Source organism: Schistocerca americana, chromosome 3 (genome assembly GCF_021461395.2).
Source record: "Schistocerca americana isolate TAMUIC-IGC-003095 chromosome 3, iqSchAmer2.1, whole genome shotgun sequence".
In the NCBI taxonomy this organism is placed as follows: domain Eukaryota; kingdom Metazoa; phylum Arthropoda; class Insecta; order Orthoptera; family Acrididae; genus Schistocerca; species Schistocerca americana.
In genome coordinates, this window is record NC_060121.1 from 549,547,491 (window position 1) to 549,569,030 (window position 21,540).

Consider the following 21,540-nt stretch of genomic DNA (forward strand, 5'->3'; position numbering starts at 1 on the left):
TGTTGACTATGAAGTTTCTCTATATGCTTGGAATCCTGTAATAGAGAAACTTCATAGTCAACGTAGTTATCTGCATAAAGATGAAAATCGAACTGATATCGATACGCCAAGCTTTCACAGTGGAGGGCACAAGGTGCAGTGGATGGAGCTGTTATGAACATGCATGCTGAGCAGCTCATGCACATTGTCACCTCAGTATGGCTTTAAATAGCGGAGTTCATTGCATACTCACCAGACTATGACAGTGGCACTCACCTGGAGATGGCCAAAAGACTCTGCACCAAAATATCGTGGTAGGACGTTACTGACATCTGGCAGTTCTCTCGTGTTTTAATGGAACAACACTATTGTGACTTATCTTTATTTTAATCCCAAAAAACTGAAAAAGAAAAGGAAGTACTGGGTGCATTCATACAACACTGTTAATATCAAACATAGTTCAGTTGTGGTTTCTTGCGATGTCTCTCAGCACAATCACAAATTTCTTGAATTCCACAGAATGAGAATGGAATCAGTTAACAACATACAGACATCTGGCAGCAGTGCATATGCTCTACCTGATGTATCTGACACCTCGGTGCCTTGCTGATTCACTTACGGTTTTAATTTTAATGTACTTAGTGTTGCATGGGAGTGTTTCTTTGGTAAGTTTACCTTCATGTTATAAATGGCCAGATGGCAGTGTGCCACATGTGGTGGGTTTATAATTCACATAGCTGATGATCTGAAGATGGCAATATAACTTTTCTGAAACTAAGCAATGGAAAATCCAGAATGGAATGTAACAATAATATGAAAAGGAAAGTTGCTACTCACCATGCTGAGTCACAGATAGGCACAACAAAAGACTGTCACAAAGAAGCTTTCGGCAAACAAGGCTTTTGTTGAAAATAGATGACACACACACACACACACACACACACACACACACACACACATACACTCACACACACACACGCACACACACAAACACACACACACACTCATACAAACACAACTCATGTGTGGCTTCAGCTGCCAGAGACTGCAGGCATTTGTGTGTGAGATGCATCTCTGCTATACAGTGAGTAGCAACTTTCCTTTTCATAATATTGTTCGCTGAAACTAGTAATCAGGATACATCCAGCTGCAATCTGGACAATAAAACTTCTATTTTGCGAGCTTTCTTCACATTTTCATAACTATGTATTTGTGAAGTATCACAGTAATTATGGGAACAGCAAAAGGAAAACCAGTTAATTATCAACCTGTGATGTAGGACTGTAAGATGAAAAAAAAAAAAAATTTTTATTGATAGTTTCCAAATGAAATACTGTGCATAGTGGAGAACACAAGCAAAGTCTAAAACACATGGTATTAAACTTTTTGCACAAAAAATGATATCTTTACTGACAAATGAAGTACAGAGATGTACGAGGGTCACTCCAAAAGAAATGCACTATATTTTTGTAAAAATACACTTTTCATTCTGCATGTGTGAAAGTTTTACAGTGTGTAGATACATCCTTTCCACTTGTTTTCAAACTTAGTTCAAACTGTTCCCGTGAGTGCCGCCATCACAGCATGTCTTCAAGATGGTTGCTACACTCGACGTTCATCAGAAGCAACATGCTGTCATAGAATTCCTGTGCTGTGAAAACAAGACAGTGGGAAACATCCACAAGAGGTTGAAAAAGGTGTATGGAGATGCTGCTGTCGATTGCAGTACAGTTAGTCGATGGGCAAGCAGGTTTCATGACGAAAGCGGGCACGGCAATATTGAGGATTGTCCTCGCAGCAGCAGGCCTTGTACTGCACACTCTCCAGACAATGTGCAGAGAGTTAACAAATTGGTGACTGCTGACAGATGCATCACAGTGAACGAATTGCCATGCTATGTTGGGATAGGGGAAGGAAGTGTTTGCAGAATACTGAGAGTGTTGGCGTTAGAAAAGGTTTGTGCAAGGTGGGTTCCCAGGATGTTGACAGTGGCTCACAAAGAAACAAGAAGAATGCAGTGAACTTTCGGAACAGTACGAGAATGGTGGAGATGTATTTCTTGAAAGAATTGTGACAGGTGATGAAACATGGCTCCATCATTTTTTGCCAGAGACGAAGAAGACGAAGAGGCAATCAGTGGAGTGGCATCATGCAAATTCACCCAAGAAGAAAAACCCAAAACCACACCTTCTGCTGGAAAAGTTATGGCTACGCTGTTTTTCGATTCCTAAGGACTCTTGCTTGTGGACATAATGCCAAGTGGAACCACCATAAATTCTGATGCATATGTCACGACACTGAAGAAACTTCAGGCTCGACTGAGTCATGTTTGACCACATTGGCGAGAGCAGGATGTTTTGCTGTTGCACGACAATGCACGGCCACATGTCAGTAAAAAACCATGGAAGCGATCACAAAACTAGGATGGACAACACTAAAACACCCGCTTACAGTCCTGACCTGGCTCCATATGACTATCATCTCTTTGGGAAACTGAAAGACGCTCTTCATGGAATAAGGTTTGAAGATGATAACTCCCTTGTGCACGCTGCTGAACAATGGCTCCAATAGGTTGGTCCAGAATTTTACCAAGCGGGTATACAGGCGCTGGTTCCAAGACGGTGTAAGGCAGTTGAGACGGATGGGAAATATGTGGAGAAATGAAAATATTGTTCCTAAAGGATGTATCAACACACTGAAAAACTTTCAAACATGTAGAATAAAATTGAATAAAATGTTCTCAGGTTTCCAACTGTATCAATTGCTTAAAACTACATGAGCTTTCGGCCAAGCACCCCTTGGCCATTGTCAAGTGGTATGACTGCCAGTGGGCTGTTGATGTGCCCTTATATACGCTAGCTGCCAGCTGTGACATCTCTGGTGCCCATGACATTGCCTTATATGGGCATGTTTTGAGTCGGCGTTCGATGTGCCCTCTTCAACCACGCGATCGCTGGATCCCAAGCAGCGCTGAGCTGCAAGCCACCATCTCTATTCAGGGTGTCTGCGGTAATTTTTATTTCAATAGCTCCCTTTATTAAACTGTCCCAGAAGCCATTAGTGCAAGCCACGGCAGAGGTATCATCAAATTTTATATGGTGACCATTTTCTAACCCATGCTCAGCTAATGCAGATTTCTCTGGATAGCGTAGGTGATAATACTGCTCATGTTCTTTCCTGTGTTCTTCCACAGTGTGCACTGTTTGTCCAATGTACTTCTGGCCACACTCACAAGGTGTTTCATAGATTCCAGGTGTTCTGAGACCTACTGTGTCTTTAACTGCACTGCATGCCACCAGCCATCATCATCCAGCATAGAGGCACATAGTATTACAGACATTGGTGCATCTTGCAAGAGTAATATCAGACGATAACCTGCCCCATGAACTGAGCCACCTACACAATGTTTTCAGGAATAATGGCTACAGTGCCCATGAAGTGAAAGAAGTAATTTCTGGGAAATATCAGGATAAGACCACTGACAAAGAGCAGGAAAAGAAACTTGCTTTGCTGCCATTCTGTGGCTCTGTGTTGGGCAAGATAAGCTGCCTGTTGAAAAGACACACGATCAAATCAATCTTCAGGCCTCCAACAAACATCCGTCAATTACTGAGACCGGTTAAAGACACAGTAGGTCTCAGAACACATGGAGTCTATGAAATACCTTTTGAGTGTGGCCAGAAGTACATTGGACAAACAGTGCACACTGAGGAACAATGCAGGAAAGAACATGAGACGTATTATCACCTACGTTATCCAGATAAATCTGTGTTAGCTGAGCATGTGTTAGAAAATGGTCACCACATAAAATTTGACAATACCTCTGCTGTGGCTCGCACTAACAGCTTCTGAGACTGTTTAATAAAGGAAGCTATTGAAATAAAAATTACAGCAAACACCCTGAATAGAGATGGTGGCTTGCAGCTCAGCGCTGTGTGGGATCCAGCAATCATACGGTTGAAGAGGGCACATTGAACGCCAACTCAAGACATGCCCATATATGGCAATGTCACAGGCACCAGTGACATCACAACTGGCAGCTAGCATATATAAGGGTGCACCACTGGCATTCATACCACATGGCAATGGCCAAGGAGTGCTTGGACGAAAGCTCGCGTAGTTTTAAGCAATTGACTTGGTTGGAAACCCAAGAACATTTTATTCAATGTTACTGCCATGAGACTCTGCATTCAAACATGTAGAATAAAAGATGGATTTTTAAAAAAATAGTGTGCATTTCTTTTGGAGTGACCCTCATATGTAGCTTTGCTTCATTCACATAAAAAAATTTATTTGAAGCACTTCTGATAATTTGAAATTTGTATCATATAACACAGTTATGTGGAGCTACCAGCACTTCCTGTTGCATTGGACAATACAATAAAGATATTAGTCAGTGCTGTATTGCCAGCATCCCAGTGTGAACCAGTTAAGCCACTTCAGCTACTTTCTAGTCAGTGCTGTATTGCCAGCATCCCAGTGTGAACCAGTTAAGCCACTTCAGCTACTTTCTATGTTCTTCACCAATGTAAGTTGCTTCTATGTCACAGAACAGTGCCATACTGCTTCAACATACATATGTTTTGATAGATACAAATAACATGGAAATGCACCCAGGTAACTTCCTCAACAACAACTGATATTTCAATACATAAACATACTTTCATTTTCTAGGCACAAATGAAATGACAGATCACTATCCATGTCCACTAAAGCCTTCAGTGGTCGGAGCTACATAAACCAGGAAATGAAAGGTGGCCTACACAGAAAGACAAAATACATGATAAAAATCTAGCACCAAGATAACCAATGCCAGGTGTTATTGATAGAGAGAGAGTTAGTGCTACTAGCTCACCCATTGTTCATTAATATTTCACTACTGCTAATGTATGGCATTTGTTATCTCTGATTGTGTACTGGTGCTAGTTGTTTACAGTGTGCGTTGTCTTTCTGCATAGGCTATATTTTGTTTCCTGGTTGACATAGTCATACCCACTGAGCAATTAAGTTGCCATACATGGGGATCTCCTGTTTCATTTGTGCCTTGAAAATGGTGAGGAGTTCACCTTTCAAAATATCAGTGGTTGTTGAGGAAATTACCTGTTTATAGAATAATCAAGAAAGGCAGTTTCTGCCAAACTGAGCATCCTCACCACCCTCACCTACTGCAGCCGAATGGTTGGGTTTTTCTAGCAACTCTAAATCCCACTACCTGCCAGTATTCTGCTAGCCTGCCTTTCACATGAGCTGGTGACTGCAAACCATGGATTCTGAAACTGTCATCTGCTATCCCCAGGAACCCAGCTAAGCATGCCTGAGTCTAGCCCAAAGCGGCCATACCTTCTTTTGCTGTAAATATAAGACACACACATACTGCTGCATCTGTCTTTTAAGTTCTGGCATTTAGCTGCATCTGGCTGTTACCTCATAATGGATATGTAATATTTCCTTTAAACAAGAACAGAGATTAATTCTTTTATCAAACCTCCACAAGGAAACTCACCTCTCAAAATGTTACAATAAAATAATTAATGAAAAAGCTTCTATTTACTGGATGACAGAACAGAAGCAGTAAAAGAAACATTACACAAATGCTAACTTTGGGAAGCACAGGTTTCCTTATAAGTCAAAAGAGTATAAGACTGGAGGAAACAATATTATCATAGAAAACATGATTGTTCAGAGAATGTTCCTAGACTGTTGGTAAGAGAGGTACAGCAGGAGATAATGATAGAGAAACCAACAATTAAATTTTTAGACATTAAATCTAGCTATTTATGTGTAAATTGCATAAACTATTAAAATGGCACCACCTTGACATATCGCTCCCAGGACAGAATCGTGGTGAGGCAATGCACGGAAACCAGTTTTACAGCGACAGTAGTACCAACCAGGCATATTTACACATTGTGAGCTTTGATGGCAGTTATGCATCTCAGTGCTACATTCATCAAGATCTTGTTCACAATAATCACCAACATAACCTTGTCTGCACTGGCACTTTCCTGGTGCAATGCACTCTCCACCATTCAAGCAGGTCTGATTGCACACAGCTGAAACAAAAGATTTAATATTTGATTTTGGAAACAATGCCTCCCCTACCACAACCAACACCACCACCACTACCATCATCAATGTTCTGAAAACTGGGACACAATAATTAGAGCTAGATGATTCCACAATCTAAGAAAAAATATATGCACTGAATTCACAGCTCCAGTAAAACAAGCCTCTCCCTCAAATGCAATAACTGTGTAAGAAGAGTACAATGATAAAGTGATTGTTGGAAACTGGTAGAATTGCAGTGGATTGCTATCCAACTGGATGATTCATTGAAAATTATTTTCAATTAAAACAAGTGATAAGTACAACAGATTATTCATATTTATATACACTATGTTCCATGTCACCCATCGTGCAGAAAAATCCTTAGTTATGAGTAGCAAGTCGAAAGATACATTATTACATGTATAAGCTGTAATTAGCTGCTTCTGTAAACTAGATTAATAGCTAGTTTTTATTAAGAAGTGACTTATGTAGTGCATATTCCTAAGACAGCTGCAATTAGTGTCTCACACAACTGTTATAAAATGCTAATTTTCCTGTTATGCTATTTAATTGTTGTTTATTTATAGAAATACAGTCAACATTTTTTTCTTTGTGTGTGCCCAGAGTCCGAGCAGTGAAAATCACCAACCCAGCCAGGAATCAACCCCAGGTCCCTTGGATGGCAATCTTTTGCAATGACCACTCAGCTATGAAGTTAGACATTTAACAACTTCGTGAATCTAAAGCTGAAGGACAACAGTTTTTATGTTCTGTGTGAATGAAAATCTGTCTAAAACAAACTGCTGCCTAGATTTGACAGAGTTTTGTATAAAAAGAAACAAAATATGCAGATAATATACAGAGATCCAATTTTACTTCAATTTTCATTTAAAAAGAATTCGACTTAATTTTGCAAGAGCTGACTATGAGCAAGCTTATCATTTGATTTATTAACTTATCACTTTGTTGTCTCCATTTAAATTTGTAGTCAATTTGGATACCAAGAAATTTCCTACATGAAATTTTGTGTAGCAAGTGGTCAACACCTACTACCAAAATCAGTAATTCATTGTTACTGATTGTCAATTGGATATGATGGACTTCTATAAAATTTAGATATTAGTTGTCTGGTGAGACTCATTACTAAGCCATTTCAGCTGGTTGTGTCTAGAATGTTTGAGTTTAGTTCTTTCACAATAAATTTGTGTCATGATAGAATATTACGGTTCATGGAAAGTCTACTAAAGGCTTAGGTAGATTATGAAGGTAGACAAAAAATGGAAGCAGGTGAAGTATTAAACCATGTAGGTTGTCATACTTTATGAAAAGAAAGGAACCTTGTAGTTACTAACTTAACTAGGAATGTCAGATAGTGATGAAAACCACTTCCCCCAAATGTGTGTTCAGTACATATAGGATTTTCCACCAATATAAGTTGAATGTTAATCCTGTTGTACAGCTGATTCATGTAATGATGTCAGCGATCAAGCAATATATCAATTAGAGCATAATATCTTAGTTTACATTTTTATGTTCTACACAGACAAAGCCTTTAAAAATACAAAAATGGCAATATATAAATTTATGTCAAAGTTTTGACTTCTGAGACCAAGCATAGCTTTCTTTGTAGATAACTCATTATGATAGCCAAACTGACTGTTCATTACCAAGTTGTTAAAATAGTAGATTTGTACTGTGTAACAGCGCACTTCTTCAACAATCTTTGAAAAAGTATGGGATGAGATGGAAGTGTTACTATGACTTACTTAATAGATCCACTTTTCTAAATAGGCGCTAATACTGTGTATTTCTGTCTGTCAGGAAATGTACTCTGGATCATTGACTATGTGTAAAAATAGCCAACGAGGGATTACACTGAGTTAGCATGAGGTTTCTAGACACGGGGAAGCACATTCATATGAGCAAAGCAATAGAGTCTAGTGACTTTTCTAACCAGTTTCCAACAGTTTCAGACATTGTGGTCTTTGATGATATCTGTAGCCTCAGCTTGAGTACATCAAGCGCATCAGCAAATGATCATTTATTTCCCATCCCTGGACACAGTGTTAATAAAAGTGTTGAATATTTTGAGGTGGTAGTACCCACCAAAACAAGGAAAAAAGTCCAATAAGCATGGGCTCTAAATTTAGCATTCCTTAATAGGTACGAGCACTTGATCATCTTCAATACTGTGAAACACATTTCTTCTACTGTAAGCTCTTTGCTTTCCATATTTTGGGAGGAGGTAGTAGGACATGAAAACAATTCAGAGGAGGGCCACTAGATTTGTTACTGGTAGTCAGAACAACATGCAAGTATTACAAAGTTGCTTTAGGAACTCAAATGGGAATCCATTTAAGGAAGGCAATATTCTTTCCCAGAAACAATATTGAGAAAATTTTGAGAACTGCCATTTGAAGCTGACTGCAGTACAATACCACTGCTGCCAATGAACATTTTTCATAATGACCACAAAGACAAGAGACATTATGGCTCATAATGAGGTATATAGACGCTTGATTTTCTCTCGCTCTGTTTGCAGGTGGAGCAGGAAAGTAAATGACTAGTTGTGCCACAGGACATGCTCCGCCAAGCACGTACTTTGGCTTGGGGAGTATGGATGTAGATGTAGACCAAAAGAAGAAAATGCTGAGTAAACAAAGGGTCTAAAACGCATACCATCTTTGCTACTGTGACACATATCTCTTCCCCTGAACAAGTGTTCATAACTCTTAGGGCATGCATTTTAGAGTCTACATTTATTTGACAATTTTTCCTTGTTTTGTTCCATACTGCATTTTCCCAAAATATGGAAAGCAAAGAGCTTGAAGTAGAAGAGATGTGTTTCACAGTATCAAAGATGAACAAGTGCTTACAGTGTTTAAGGTACGCATTTCAGGGCCCCTGTTTATTAGGGTTTTTTTCTTGTTTTGGTACTACCACCTCTCAAAATATTTGACACCTTTTTTTAACACCCCATATTATTCATTGCATTTTGTGGCCAAAGACTTCATTGTCATCATCTATATCACAGCAAAAGCTGCAGAACTGAAACTCAACTATATATATTTCCTGTTCAACAAATTTTTATCTATCACATATACTTTTTATCTTTTTGGTGAGACAGTGGAGTACTTAGCTGTACTATTAATATGGTAGTTTTATTTCTTGACTTCTGCTACTCCTTCAAGTTAAAATACGTTCTAGATAGAGAATTTTATATGTTTATCACATTTTCTCCTTAAATGAGTTACAATCAACTCTAATTTGTCATAACAGAAAACTGTATCTGGAGCTGTGTATGAATATATTAATGGAGGGGTTAATTACTCTTTCACAGACACTGTTTGCTGCCCATCTGCTTACAGTTATAGTTATTTCTTTGAACTTTGTGTAAATATTCTGAGCTATCATTTGTTACTGTATTCAACAATAATTTTCCATTATTCCTTTGATAAGGTAATAGCAATTTAATAACGTGTTTAATGTTAATGTTTGGTCATAATGGTCAGAGAAACTATTTATTATGACTACAAGTCTAATTAACGACAATGGCATCTAAAACAATGTCAATTAGAGTTGTGCCATGATCTGCATTTGCGCATTGGAATACTGACGTATGAATACACAAGACCTGGATGCAAACTATTCTACATAAACATGACATAGAATCAAACTTAAAGAGTCTACAGAGAGTGATTCTTCAATTATTTCAACCAAATCTTATTAAAACACTCCTTAGTTCCCATCAAAGTTCTGACACACCCCTGTTATCTGTGATAGCTAGTACAAGGATCTCATTGATCTTTTTAATCCACTTACTATTTTCTCATTCAGTACTGTGGATACTTGCAATAAAAATTCTCATTTATATAAGTATTTTTACACTGGCACAGGATAACAGAAATATTGGCAAATAGATATTAAGGAATGGATGTCAAGCTTATGAAGGGGAAAATACACACATCTAAACGAAAGTGCTGAGTATTTTGTGATTTGTTAGTACATATAGAAAGAAGTACAATAAGCATGAGTTTGGAAATATATACTTCTTGTGAGTTGAGCACTTGGTTATAGGAAGAACTGAAAGACAACTGGCAGTAGATATGAGCATAGTCACTGCTTTGGTGTTCAGTCACCATGGTATGTAGTCTGCAGTCAGTTGCATCATTCATGTTGACTTGTAATTTCAGACATGACAGTGTGTGATATTACCAGATATAGACTGGGACACTCAGATGTTTAGGACGGGTGGTAGGGACAGAGCACTGAGTGACATTATACTGAGTGCACTATCCGAAAATTACCTCGACAATTAAACAGAGAACCGACTCGTGGAGATAACATCTTGGACCTACTGATAACAAACAGACCCGAACTTTTCGACTCTGTAAGTGCAGAACAGGAAATCAGTGATCATAAGACCGTTGCAGCATCCCTGAATATGGAAGTTAATAGGAATATAAAAAAAGGGAGGAAGGTTTATCTGTTTAGCAAGAGTAATAGAAGGCAGATTTCAGACTACCTAACAGATCAAAACGAAAATTTCTGTTCCGACACTGAAAATGTGGAGTGTTTATGGAAAAAGTTCAAGGCAATCATAAAATGCGTTTTAGACAGGTATATGCCACGTAAAACTGTGAGGGATGGGAAAAACCCACTGTGGTTCAACAACAAAGTTAGGAAACTACTGCGAAAGCAAAGAGAGCTTCACTCCAAGTTTAAACGCAGCCAAAACCTCTCAGACAAACAGAAGCTAAACGACCTCAAAGTTAGCGTCAGGAGGGCTATGCGTGAAGCGTTCAGTGAATTCAAAAGTAAAATTCTATGTACCGACTTGACAGAAAATCCTAGGAAGTTCTGGTCTTACATTAAATCAGTAAGTGGCTCGAAACAGCATATCCAGACACTCCAGGATGATGATGGCATTGAAACAGAGGATGCCATGCATAAAGCTGAAATACTAAACACCTTTTTCAAAAAGCTGTTTCACAGAGGAAGACCGCACTGCAGTTCCTTCTCTAAATCCTCGCACAAACGAAAAAATGGCTGACATTGAAATAAGTGTCCAAGAAATAGAAAAGCAACTTGAATCACTCAACAGAGGAAAGTCCACTGGACCTGACGGGATACCAATTTGATTCTACACAGAGTACGCGAAAGAACTTGCCCTCCTTCTAACAGCCGTGTACCGCAAGTCTCTAGAGTAACGGAAGGTTCCAAATGATTGGAAAAGAGCACAGGTAGTCCCAGTCTTCAAGAAGGGTCGTCGAGCAGATGCGCAAAACTATAGACCCATATCTCTGACTTCGATCTGTTGTAGAATTATAGAACATGTTTTTTGCTCGAGTATCATGTCATTTTTGGAAACCCAGAATTTACTTTGTAGGAATCAACATGGATTCCGGAAACAGCAATCGTGTCAGACCCAACGCACTTTATTTGTTCATGAGACCCAGAAAATATTAGATACAGGCTCCCAGGTAGATGCTATCTTACTTGACTTCCGGAAGGCGTTCGATACAGTTCCGCACTGTCACCTGATAAACAAAGTAAGAGCCTACGGAATATCTGACTAGCTGTGTGGCTGGATTGAAGAGTTTTTAGCAAACAGAACACAGCATGTTGTTATCAATGGAGAGACGTCTACAGACGTTAAAGTAACCTCTGGCGTACCACAGGGGAGTGTTATGGGACCATTGCTTTTCACAATATATATAAATGACCCAGTAGATAGTGTCGGAAGTTCCATGCGGCTTTTCGCGGATGATGCTGTAGTATACAGAGAAGTTGCAGCATTAGAAAATTGTAGCGAAATGCAGGAAGATCTGCAGTGGATAGGCACGTGGTGCAGGGAATGGCAACTGACCCTTAACATAGACAAATGTAATGTATTGCGAATACATAGAAAGAAGGATCCTTTATTGTATGATTATATGATAGCGGAACAAACACTGGTAGCAGTTACTTCTGTAAAATATCTGTGAGTATGCGTGCGGAATGATTTGAAGTGGAATGATCATATAAAATTAATTGTTGGTAAGGCGGGTACCAGGTTGAGATTCATTGGGAGAGTCCTTAGAAAATGTAGTCCATCAACAAAGGAGGTGGCTTACAAAACACTCATTTGACCTAGACTTGAGTATTGCTCATCAGTGTGGGATCCATACCAGATCGAGTTGACGGAGGAGATAGAGAAGATCCAAAGAAGAGTGGCGCGTTTCATCACAGGGTTATTTGGTAACCATGATAGCATTATGAAGATGTTTAGCAAACTCAAGTGGCAGACTCTGCACGAGAGGCGCTCTGCATCGTGCTGTAGCTTGCTCGCCAGGTTTCGAGAGGGTGCGTTTCTGGGTGAGGTATCGAATATATTGCTTTCCCATACTTATACCTCTCGAGGAGATCACGAATGTAAAATTAGAGAGATTTGAGCGCGCACAGAGGCTTTCAGACAGTCGTTCTTCCCGCGACTGGAACAGAAAAGGGAGGTAATGACAGTGGCACATAAAGTGGCCTCTGCCACACACCGTTGGGTGGCTTACGGAGTATAAATGTAGATGTTGATGTAGATAGAAAGAAGTGTCCATCAGTAAGGAAATTTCTGGCAGAATGTAAATATTGGTATGTTTTGTGATTTCTTTCCTACATACACAAATGACTTCACTATTATGTTTACTGCTACTGGCTGTCTGTACTTATAAATAGTTCAATACATTTCCCTTTCTCTTTTTAAAATTTTGTTAGCAATGAAGGACTATTACTCCATCAAGCAATATGGCAAGTCTGACTTTGTGGTAGGGTTTAGCAAATAGATGTAGCCCACACCTCGTGCACTGAAAAATATCCACATGACAGAGTACATCTGGGTCATTTATTTATCATGAATATAACCTTAGGGTCATCCTATCAGGTCAGCACAAAAGTTATTATTCTCTTAGAAACATCACTACAGCCAGCAGAAATACTACATACTATCAATGAGTCACAGCTGTAACTGGCCAAATCCTACAAATACCTGGGTGTAAAACTTTGCAAGGATATGAAATGGAATGATCACATAGGTTCAGTCACGAATAAAGCAGGTGGTAGGCTTTGTTTTGCTGGTAAACTACTGGGGAAATGCAATTAGTCTACAAAAGAGATTGTTTACAATTCACTCATGCGACCCATCCTGAAGTGTATGGGAGCTGAAGCAAGTAGAATTAACAGGGGATATTGAACATATATAGAGGACAGCATAGATAGTCACAAGTTTGTTTGATCCATGGGACATTGTCATGGAGTTGTTGAAGGAACTGAATTAACAGACTCTTGAAGATAAACATAAATTATACAGAGAAATTTATAGAAAAGCATTTTTATTTGCTGTCTGCTGTAATGATGTAAGAGGTTCAATCGTTTTTTTTTTTTATTTTTTATTTTTTTTTTTTTAAATAAAGCTTTTCATATTTTTATACACCTGCTATAGTGCAAACCACTCTTCTTTATACCAAAATATGATTTGTCATAATTACTTGATAGTTCACAGTTCCAGCCAACACCAGGTTGTCATAAATTGTAGCAAACTCCAAGAGAATAATACATATAGCCCATGTTCAAGTAAATCCACCAATAATTCATAGAAAATCAATCGAAACACAGCCCTCTCGAAATCAAGTAAGGAACCAAGTCATGAAAGTACAGTGCAAGTTAGGTAGCAACTTTAGCACAGCTTGGTTTGAAGTGTCTTACAGTGGTCCAGCAATCAGGTTTTGTCTCCGTCTTGACATTAGCACCCATTCCCAAGTGACAGTCCACTGGTGCTTCTTATTGGTTGCTACAGAAGTCACTGATAATCAACACAACAGGGTACTGACATCACTGAAGGACTACAGAAATACAGCACGGCTCCCCCTTTAAATGGCATGTGGGGCGAAAGTGTCCCTTTTGGTGTTGCAAACAAGGGGGACTCCAGCATTGGTCACATAAATTTGAAACCCTTTTTTAAAATTATTATTGCATATCAATTTCAGTCACAGAGTGATCATCTTCCTTACTAAAATAAAAATAAAAACACACAAATTCAAACCTAAATGATCAATGTGGAAACATATGTGTCATTTTACAATAAAGAGCATTGAGTTTTACATGATATAGTACATACCAAGACTTATCTTGTAAAACGCAATGTTCTCTATTGTAAAATGACTCACATGTTTGCACATTGATCATTTACATTTGATTTTGTGTGTTTTTATTTTTATTTTAGCACTGAATGTGATCACTCTGTGATTGAAACTGATATGCAATAATGATAAAAGAATGCTTCAAGATTAAGTGACCAGTGCTGGAGATTCCCTTGTTTGCCATACTTGTTGGGTTGTCATGGTGCACAAACTTCCTAATAGGATGCAATGATTTTGATATTGTGATCACCAAATTAGTAGTGGAAGGCATGAGGTGGGCAAGTCAGCTAAAGTTTCATTGTCCATCTTTACATCTGTTGTTGCTGTATTCTATGCCTGTGGTGGAGGCATGGTGCTGATGTTGGGGCCTGGTCGCCGGGGTCCATGCTGGAAGACAGATGCTTGAGGTGGAAAAGGATTCCATTTGATGGGGAAACAGTTCTGATGGCTTATGCAGTTGTATCAAGCCAGCTACAGTGATGTTGTTGGTGGTCTCGAGATGGAGACTGCTAGTTGTGGGTGTAGCTGGTTGGTGTGTTGTACCAGCATGATGACATTGCCATCCACTGTGAACATTTGTCATCACCAAGTGACTCTGATGACTTCTGGTACTTATCCTTGACCCCCCAAAGGTCTAAGCTCAAACCTCTGTGTCCAGTGAGTAGCAACAGCAATGGATGGGATGGTGCGAGCATATTGTAGATGCGGGAGCTTACAGAAGGTCTGGTGTTAGTTACAATGTAGCAGTTGCACCATAGTATACTCTTGTTTTGGTGGTGTGGTCATGTAGGAAGCTGGAAGTGGGTCAGGACCTGAGCCTTGTCACACTACACCATCTTCCACACCCACACCTTAAAGGTGCAGACCTACTGCTCAGCTTCATCATTGGAGGCTGGGTGGTATGGCACCATTGGCAGGTGTTTTATTCCATTCCAAGAGCAGAATTCTTGAAACATAGTGGAGAAAACTGAGGACTATTATCCAAAATGATCATTTATTGGACCTCTCTAATGAAAAATATTTTCCACGAGGCACTTATTGTCTCTCTTGCTCTGGTATCTATGTAACAAACATGGAAAATGAGTCTATCATGATGAGCCACATCTCTGTGAGCAAAGGGACGCCCAAGTCCAGATGAATGCACTGCCATGGATACAGCACATTTAGCCAGGCTTGGAACAGTTGCAGGGGTCCTGACTAGGTTGACCGACAGCTCTTGCTGGAGCAGGCTGTCCTCTCAGTATCTTACATGATGCTCGAACAGTAGGCATGCCACCCTTTAAGCATTTTCATGTGTGTCACCCCCTGGGTCAGCATACAGGAGGTTTACGACTTAATGATGCAGTGGCAACAGGATGACACCACCGGAAGTCATTGGCATCTGATGTCAGCATCATTAATCCCTGTACAACATAAGTCCTTGCTTTCATGGAAAAATATGTGTGGAGTTCTGGAAGAAAGTTAGGTGGGAGGCCTTCTGGCCAACCTTCATGAATATATTTCTTAACTTGTTTGGGGATATGGCCTTGCCGCAGTGGTAACACCAGTCCTCATCAGATCGCCGAAGTTAAGCATTGTCTGGCTGGGCTAGCACTTGGATGGGTGACCAACCGGTCTGCTGAGCACTGTTGGCACACGGGGTGCACTCAGCCCTTGTGAGGCAAACTGAGGAGCTACTTGATAGAGATGTAGTGGCTCTGGTCTCGGAAACTGACATACGGCCGAGAGAGTGGTGTGGTGACCACATTCACCTCCACATCTGCAGCCAGTGATACCCATGGTCTGAGGATGACACGGAGGCCGGTCGGTACTGTTGGGCCTTCATGGCCTGTTCAGGAGGAGTTTAGTTTACTTTGTTTGGGGACAGCGTCCTCAGATACAGCTTTCGATATTATGGATACAGTGACATGAAACACTTGTAGGGTGTTCCGTAAGGTGTCATCTATAGTGATGTGCAAAACTTTTACATAATGTGTCATTGCCAAGTAACATAGCTTGATGAAACTTGGACAATGCCTAAAAAGAACTGCTACAGTACAGATGGTAATCAAATGAAATTTGCAATGAGATGAACAGAAATGACACATTTCTTCAAACAGAATAATTACACTGAAGTCACCCCTGGAATTTACAAAGGTGGGACGTGGTTCCTAATAGGGTGTGTGCCAACTATGGAAAGTAATACATGCTCTGCAATGTGCTAACTTTTTGGCCACAAGATTGGTAAAGCATTCTTGTGGTAGGGCGTATCAACAGTGTGGTTGATAATTGTTGGATGGTTACTGGTACATGCACTGCAGTACATCTCCACAGTGCATCCAACATGTGCTCAGTGGGTTTTAAGTTAGGGGAGTGTGCAGGCCTGTTCATTCAGCCAATATTTTATTGTTCCAAGAGCTCCTCCACTTACACAGTTTCATATGGCCTTGTACTGCTATCCAGAAAACTGAAATCAGGGCCAAATGCACCACTGAGAAGATGCATGTGGGGAACAACTGCAGTGTTACAATAAAGGTGACCATTGAGTGTAATGTGTTGAAAGATTTGGAGGCCATTATGCCCATGCAACATTATGCCTCACCTCAGCATACAGCTCACAAAAACCATCATGTTCAATAACATTCCTGTGTGCATTATGTGTTGCCCCTCTCACCAAATTAAGGCACCTAATCCACCCGACGTTATGGTGTGGCAAGGCATCATGGTGCATGGGCATACTAATCCCCAAATCTTCAAACACAGTGCACAAATTAGTCAGTGTTATTATAACACTGTACTCTTTACACATGTACATGTTCTCAGGGGTATATTTGGCCCTGACTTCATTTTTATGGATGACAATCCATGACTGCATTGATCTGTGCAGGCAGAGGAGCTCTTGGAATGGGAGGATATTCAGCAAATGGATTGGCCTGCCCATTCACCTGACTTAAATCCCACTGAGCAGATGGGGTATGTGTTGGAGAGATGTACTGCAGTGCGCCCGTGTGTACTAATGAACATCTAGCAGTTGTCAACTGTGCAGCTGGAGGCAAGGAACACCCTACCACAAGTCCCCCTTACCAGCCTTGTGGCCAGCATGGGGGCAATCTGTGGAGCATGTATTGCGATCCTTAGTGGTGACACACCCTATTAAGGACCATGTCCCACCTTCTGTAATACCCAGGGGACCATCATTAGGACTTCAATGTAATTACTGTCTATGAATAAAAGTGTTATTTCTGTTTGTCTCATTGCATATTTCTTTCAGTTACTATCTGCACTATACTATGGCAGTTCTATGTATGGTCCAAGTTTCATCAAGCTATGTTGCTTGGCAATGGCACATCATATGAAAGTTACTTTCTAATTCAGTATCACTTATAGTCTGCATAGGGCATCTGAGTTATCACAGTGTACTGTCAGTGTAGTCAACTGAATAACTGTAATTGCTGAGGAAGAGGGCCACATGTTGTAGGCTTTGTGTCATTTTTTCTAGGAGGCAGTTTTTAAGACTGAACAATGAAATTAATGGTGTATGGTCCAATATGAAATGAAATTTTTTGCTGTGAAGAAATGTATGGGATTCTTTGGTGCCAATATGGTAGCTACTGGTATTCTTTTTTTTTAAATTTGAGTTGTGGGTAACTGATCTGGGCCAAAGTGAGTGTTTTAGAGACATGGGTGATGGGCTGTTCCATACATCATCATTTTTGTGAGGATGTTGAGATGTGGTGACCAGGATAAAGGCGCTGATGGTTCATAAGTCGCTAGACAAGAATCGGACTTTTAACTAATGTTCCAACCTATGACAAGCCTCCTGAAACTACTGTGACCATTCATATTTTGCACATTTCTTGTGTAGACTATTAAGGAGCCTGGTGGAATTTGTTATAAATTTTACATAATAATTTATTTTGCCAAGAAATGACTAAAGATCTTTAAGTTCATAGGCACTTGGATTTTTTTGGCTTCACATGTTTGTGAGTTAATTGAGGTCTTTACAACTCAACATGTGGCCCGTACCTGGATTAAAATAACAGAGTGATTGACAGCTGGTTGTTTACAGGAAAGCTCCCATAGCAACAGCCAATCACAGAATGACCTTGGACACACCTTCCATCAGGTGACTACTTCAGTTGACAACATAACAATAATAAGTCATTTTCATGGTGTGCATTGCTTAAGTGTGTGATTTGTTTATTTTACATGACAGGAAAGTTTATTACATCATACACGCCGTGCACAATAGGATGCTTCAGTTTAGCAGCTGCTGATGCTTTTGACCTCCTACAGAAAGTATATGATTCCTGGTATCAATGAGATAACCCCGAGTCATAGAGGAGGCTGAAAATGGTGTACTGTAACACCAAAAATGGTTGCACATCAATAAAACAAATAAATGAAGCTGATGGTGTTACTCTTACTACATACAAGATATATCTTCATCATGTTAGCCAACAGACATCAAACTGAAATGCCTGCAATATTAAAAAACAAAGTAAATGAGTGCTTTATTAGACACTTCTTCCACAATTTAACAGAATATTTGCATTCTGAAATGTAAATTTTAGTTAGTATTAATGTTCATATTAAACAGGTTTCCGTCTTCTACAAAGCATAGTTTGCTGATAGTGGTATCTCAAATCAGTAAAGTTACATAAATACTTAGTATGAAGTACTAGTTTATATAGAACTTCATACTATGCCTATAGTTAAAAGTCAAAAAACTGTAAGAGAAAGGTCAGTGGCATTTTTTAAAGTACTTGTAACTGATTTTCTCCAAATGTACATACAAATATACACTGATGAGCCAAAGCCCTAATGAACAACAGCCCACTGCAAGACTCAGTGCTGCCTGGTAGTGCTGTGAGCACAAGACAATGTAAGGAAAGTGTATTGGTAGCACAGAAGAAAATGGGGAATCATGCTACTGATACCACAGGTCAGAAATGAGGACAGAAATGGACATTAGCGATTTTGCCAAAGGGCTAAATCAAACAATGGAAAATCCAGGGTGGAAAACAACAATATGAAAAGGATAAATTGTACTACCACATGGAGAAGGCATTAGTGGCAGACAGACCCATTGAAAAAAGACTGCTAGGTGATATTTAGCTATCACACTAAGTCCTTCATCAGATGTGGAAAAAAAGAACACTCACACATTCACGGCTCACATACATATAGCCACTATCATGACTAGGAGCTAATGTCCAGTTGTGATTGCATCTGAGGTGAGCAACAAATAATGTTAGGATGGGTGGTGGAGGAACAGAATAGGTGTGGGATGGGGAATATAAAATATAGTAGGACAGGGGTGGGGGAGGATGCTATAGCTGCCTTTGGAAGCTTGCAGCTATGTGGTGGTGACTAGAGCTAGTACCACCACGTCCATGCATGCTCTCACAGACAGCACTAGTATCTTACATCATCCCTATCCTACTATCCCTCTGCCTCCCCACACCATGCCTCTTCTGCACCCCCACTATCCATGCAGCAAAGACTTCTGCTCACCTCAGATGAAGTAGGTAGATTCTTTTGGTTGGATACCTGGGAATGAGTATCTCAGAAATAGCATAGCTGATCACTTGTTCACATGCTACTGTTGTGAGCACCTATGAAAAGTGGTTGAACGAGAGTGAAACTGTGAGATGGTGCTGGATGTCCACATATCATCACAGAACATGGAGGCTGAATGTGTACCCTCTTGATATAGCAGGATAGGTGGCAATCTGTGGCAGATGAGATGACAGAATACAATGGTCATACAAGCACACCACACAGGTTACATTGTTGAATATGGGGTGCTGCAGAACATGACCCCAATGTTTTCACATGTTGCTACATAGACCTCGTCAGTTTTGATTGCAAAGAGCACAGGATCATCAAGGGTGCACTATGGATCAATATAAACATGTTGTCTGGTCAGATGAATCATGTTTCTTGTTGCAGCAGGTTGATGCTCATGTCAGGAAACGCCATCCTACAAGCTGCTTGAAACATGCACTGTATGATGGACACAGGCTAGTGGGAGCAGTATTGTGCTATGATGGACATTCACCTGGGCTTCTGTGTGGACTGTGGTGGCAATTGAAGGCACCATGACAGCTGTGGACTATGTTATTATCGACCACCTGCACCCCTGCACCATCTTAACTCAATGGAACATACCTGGAACACTATCAGGAGGAGTCAGCTTTGAACCCACAAACCACCTGGAATTACAGGAACTGTGTGACCTATGAATAGATATCTGTTGTTATACATATCCAGAAACCCACCACAAAGTCATCAAATCCATGCCACACAGAATCCACTAAGGTGGGCATGTGGTCATAATGTGTTGGCTCAACTGTGTATACAGCAACACAGTGTAGTTCCTATAATCATAAGTATGAGTTGACCAGTACTCGTCATAACTTGCTGCCTGCCGAGGTTGCTTTTGCCTATAAATGTATGACTTGATTTGTTCTACATCCGTGAATGCTCCCTTTCATGATTGGACTTCTGGAACATTATGTGTGAATAAATGAATGAACAAATCAACTGGAACATCCTGCACTAGTTATCTTACATGTCAATACAATCAGACTATAATGCTTTTCAAAAGGTGGTGTGAGATTTGAAGCCAAATTTTAAAATACTGGTATTATTGACTTCGAGTATGTACCAGAAGTAACAGTTAAAATCTAGTCATCCGAACTCTCCGTAGTCACACACACAAAAAAAGGTGTCGTGGTATAATGTGTGATTAAGTAAAAAAATAATGAGTTTAGTAATAACAAGATGTCGTTAAGTCATGAATCAGAATGGAAGAAAAGTCTGTTCTAAATTCAACATGCAGAAAGTAATATCATGAAAGGAAAGGTCAAAATGAATTGAAAATTTTTAATTTTACCAAGCTCTAGAAGGTAAATAAATAATATATTATTACTGACGTTTACAGTTGTATCCATCGCCTTCATAGCCCTGCTGGCATTGACAGCGGTAGCTTCCCAGTGTGTTGACACATGAAGCATGGCTATGGCATCCATGTTCTCCTGTGCTACATTCATCCAACTCCACACAATTGAACTTATCAAGACGTCGATAACCAGGCAAACATTCACATACATAAGAGCCTGGAGTGTTGACACAGCGGGTATTGGAATGGCAGTGATGTCCATCGAGTCCACCTTCTTGCTGGCATTCATCCACATCTGTTGAAATTGTGTGAAAAATATTAGGTAATGGCACAGAATCATAATGCATTTGTGAAAAAATCTTTTATGTTCATAAAATCACCATCATTCCCCTTACTGAAAAGAGAAATACAAAAATGAGTTACAAAGGCATAATGAAAAGTAAAGTCTTTGAATTTTTT

The 21,540-nt window shown here is 39.8% G+C and overlaps 1 protein-coding gene across 1 annotated transcript in view; it reads right to left on the reverse strand.

Moving 5' to 3' along the window:
• LOC124607430 (protein kinase C-binding protein NELL1-like) overlaps positions 1-21,540 on the reverse strand; it is a 935,048-nt gene that overhangs the window by 181,089 nt on the left and 732,419 nt on the right. The window contains exons 10-11 of the mRNA XM_047139757.1: positions 21,116-21,376; positions 5,793-6,032 (exon numbers count right to left, since the gene is read on the reverse strand). Of these exons, the coding sequence (XP_046995713.1) occupies positions 5,793-6,032; positions 21,116-21,376 (501 nt within the window). The remainder of the gene's footprint in view (positions 1-5,792; positions 6,033-21,115; positions 21,377-21,540) is intronic.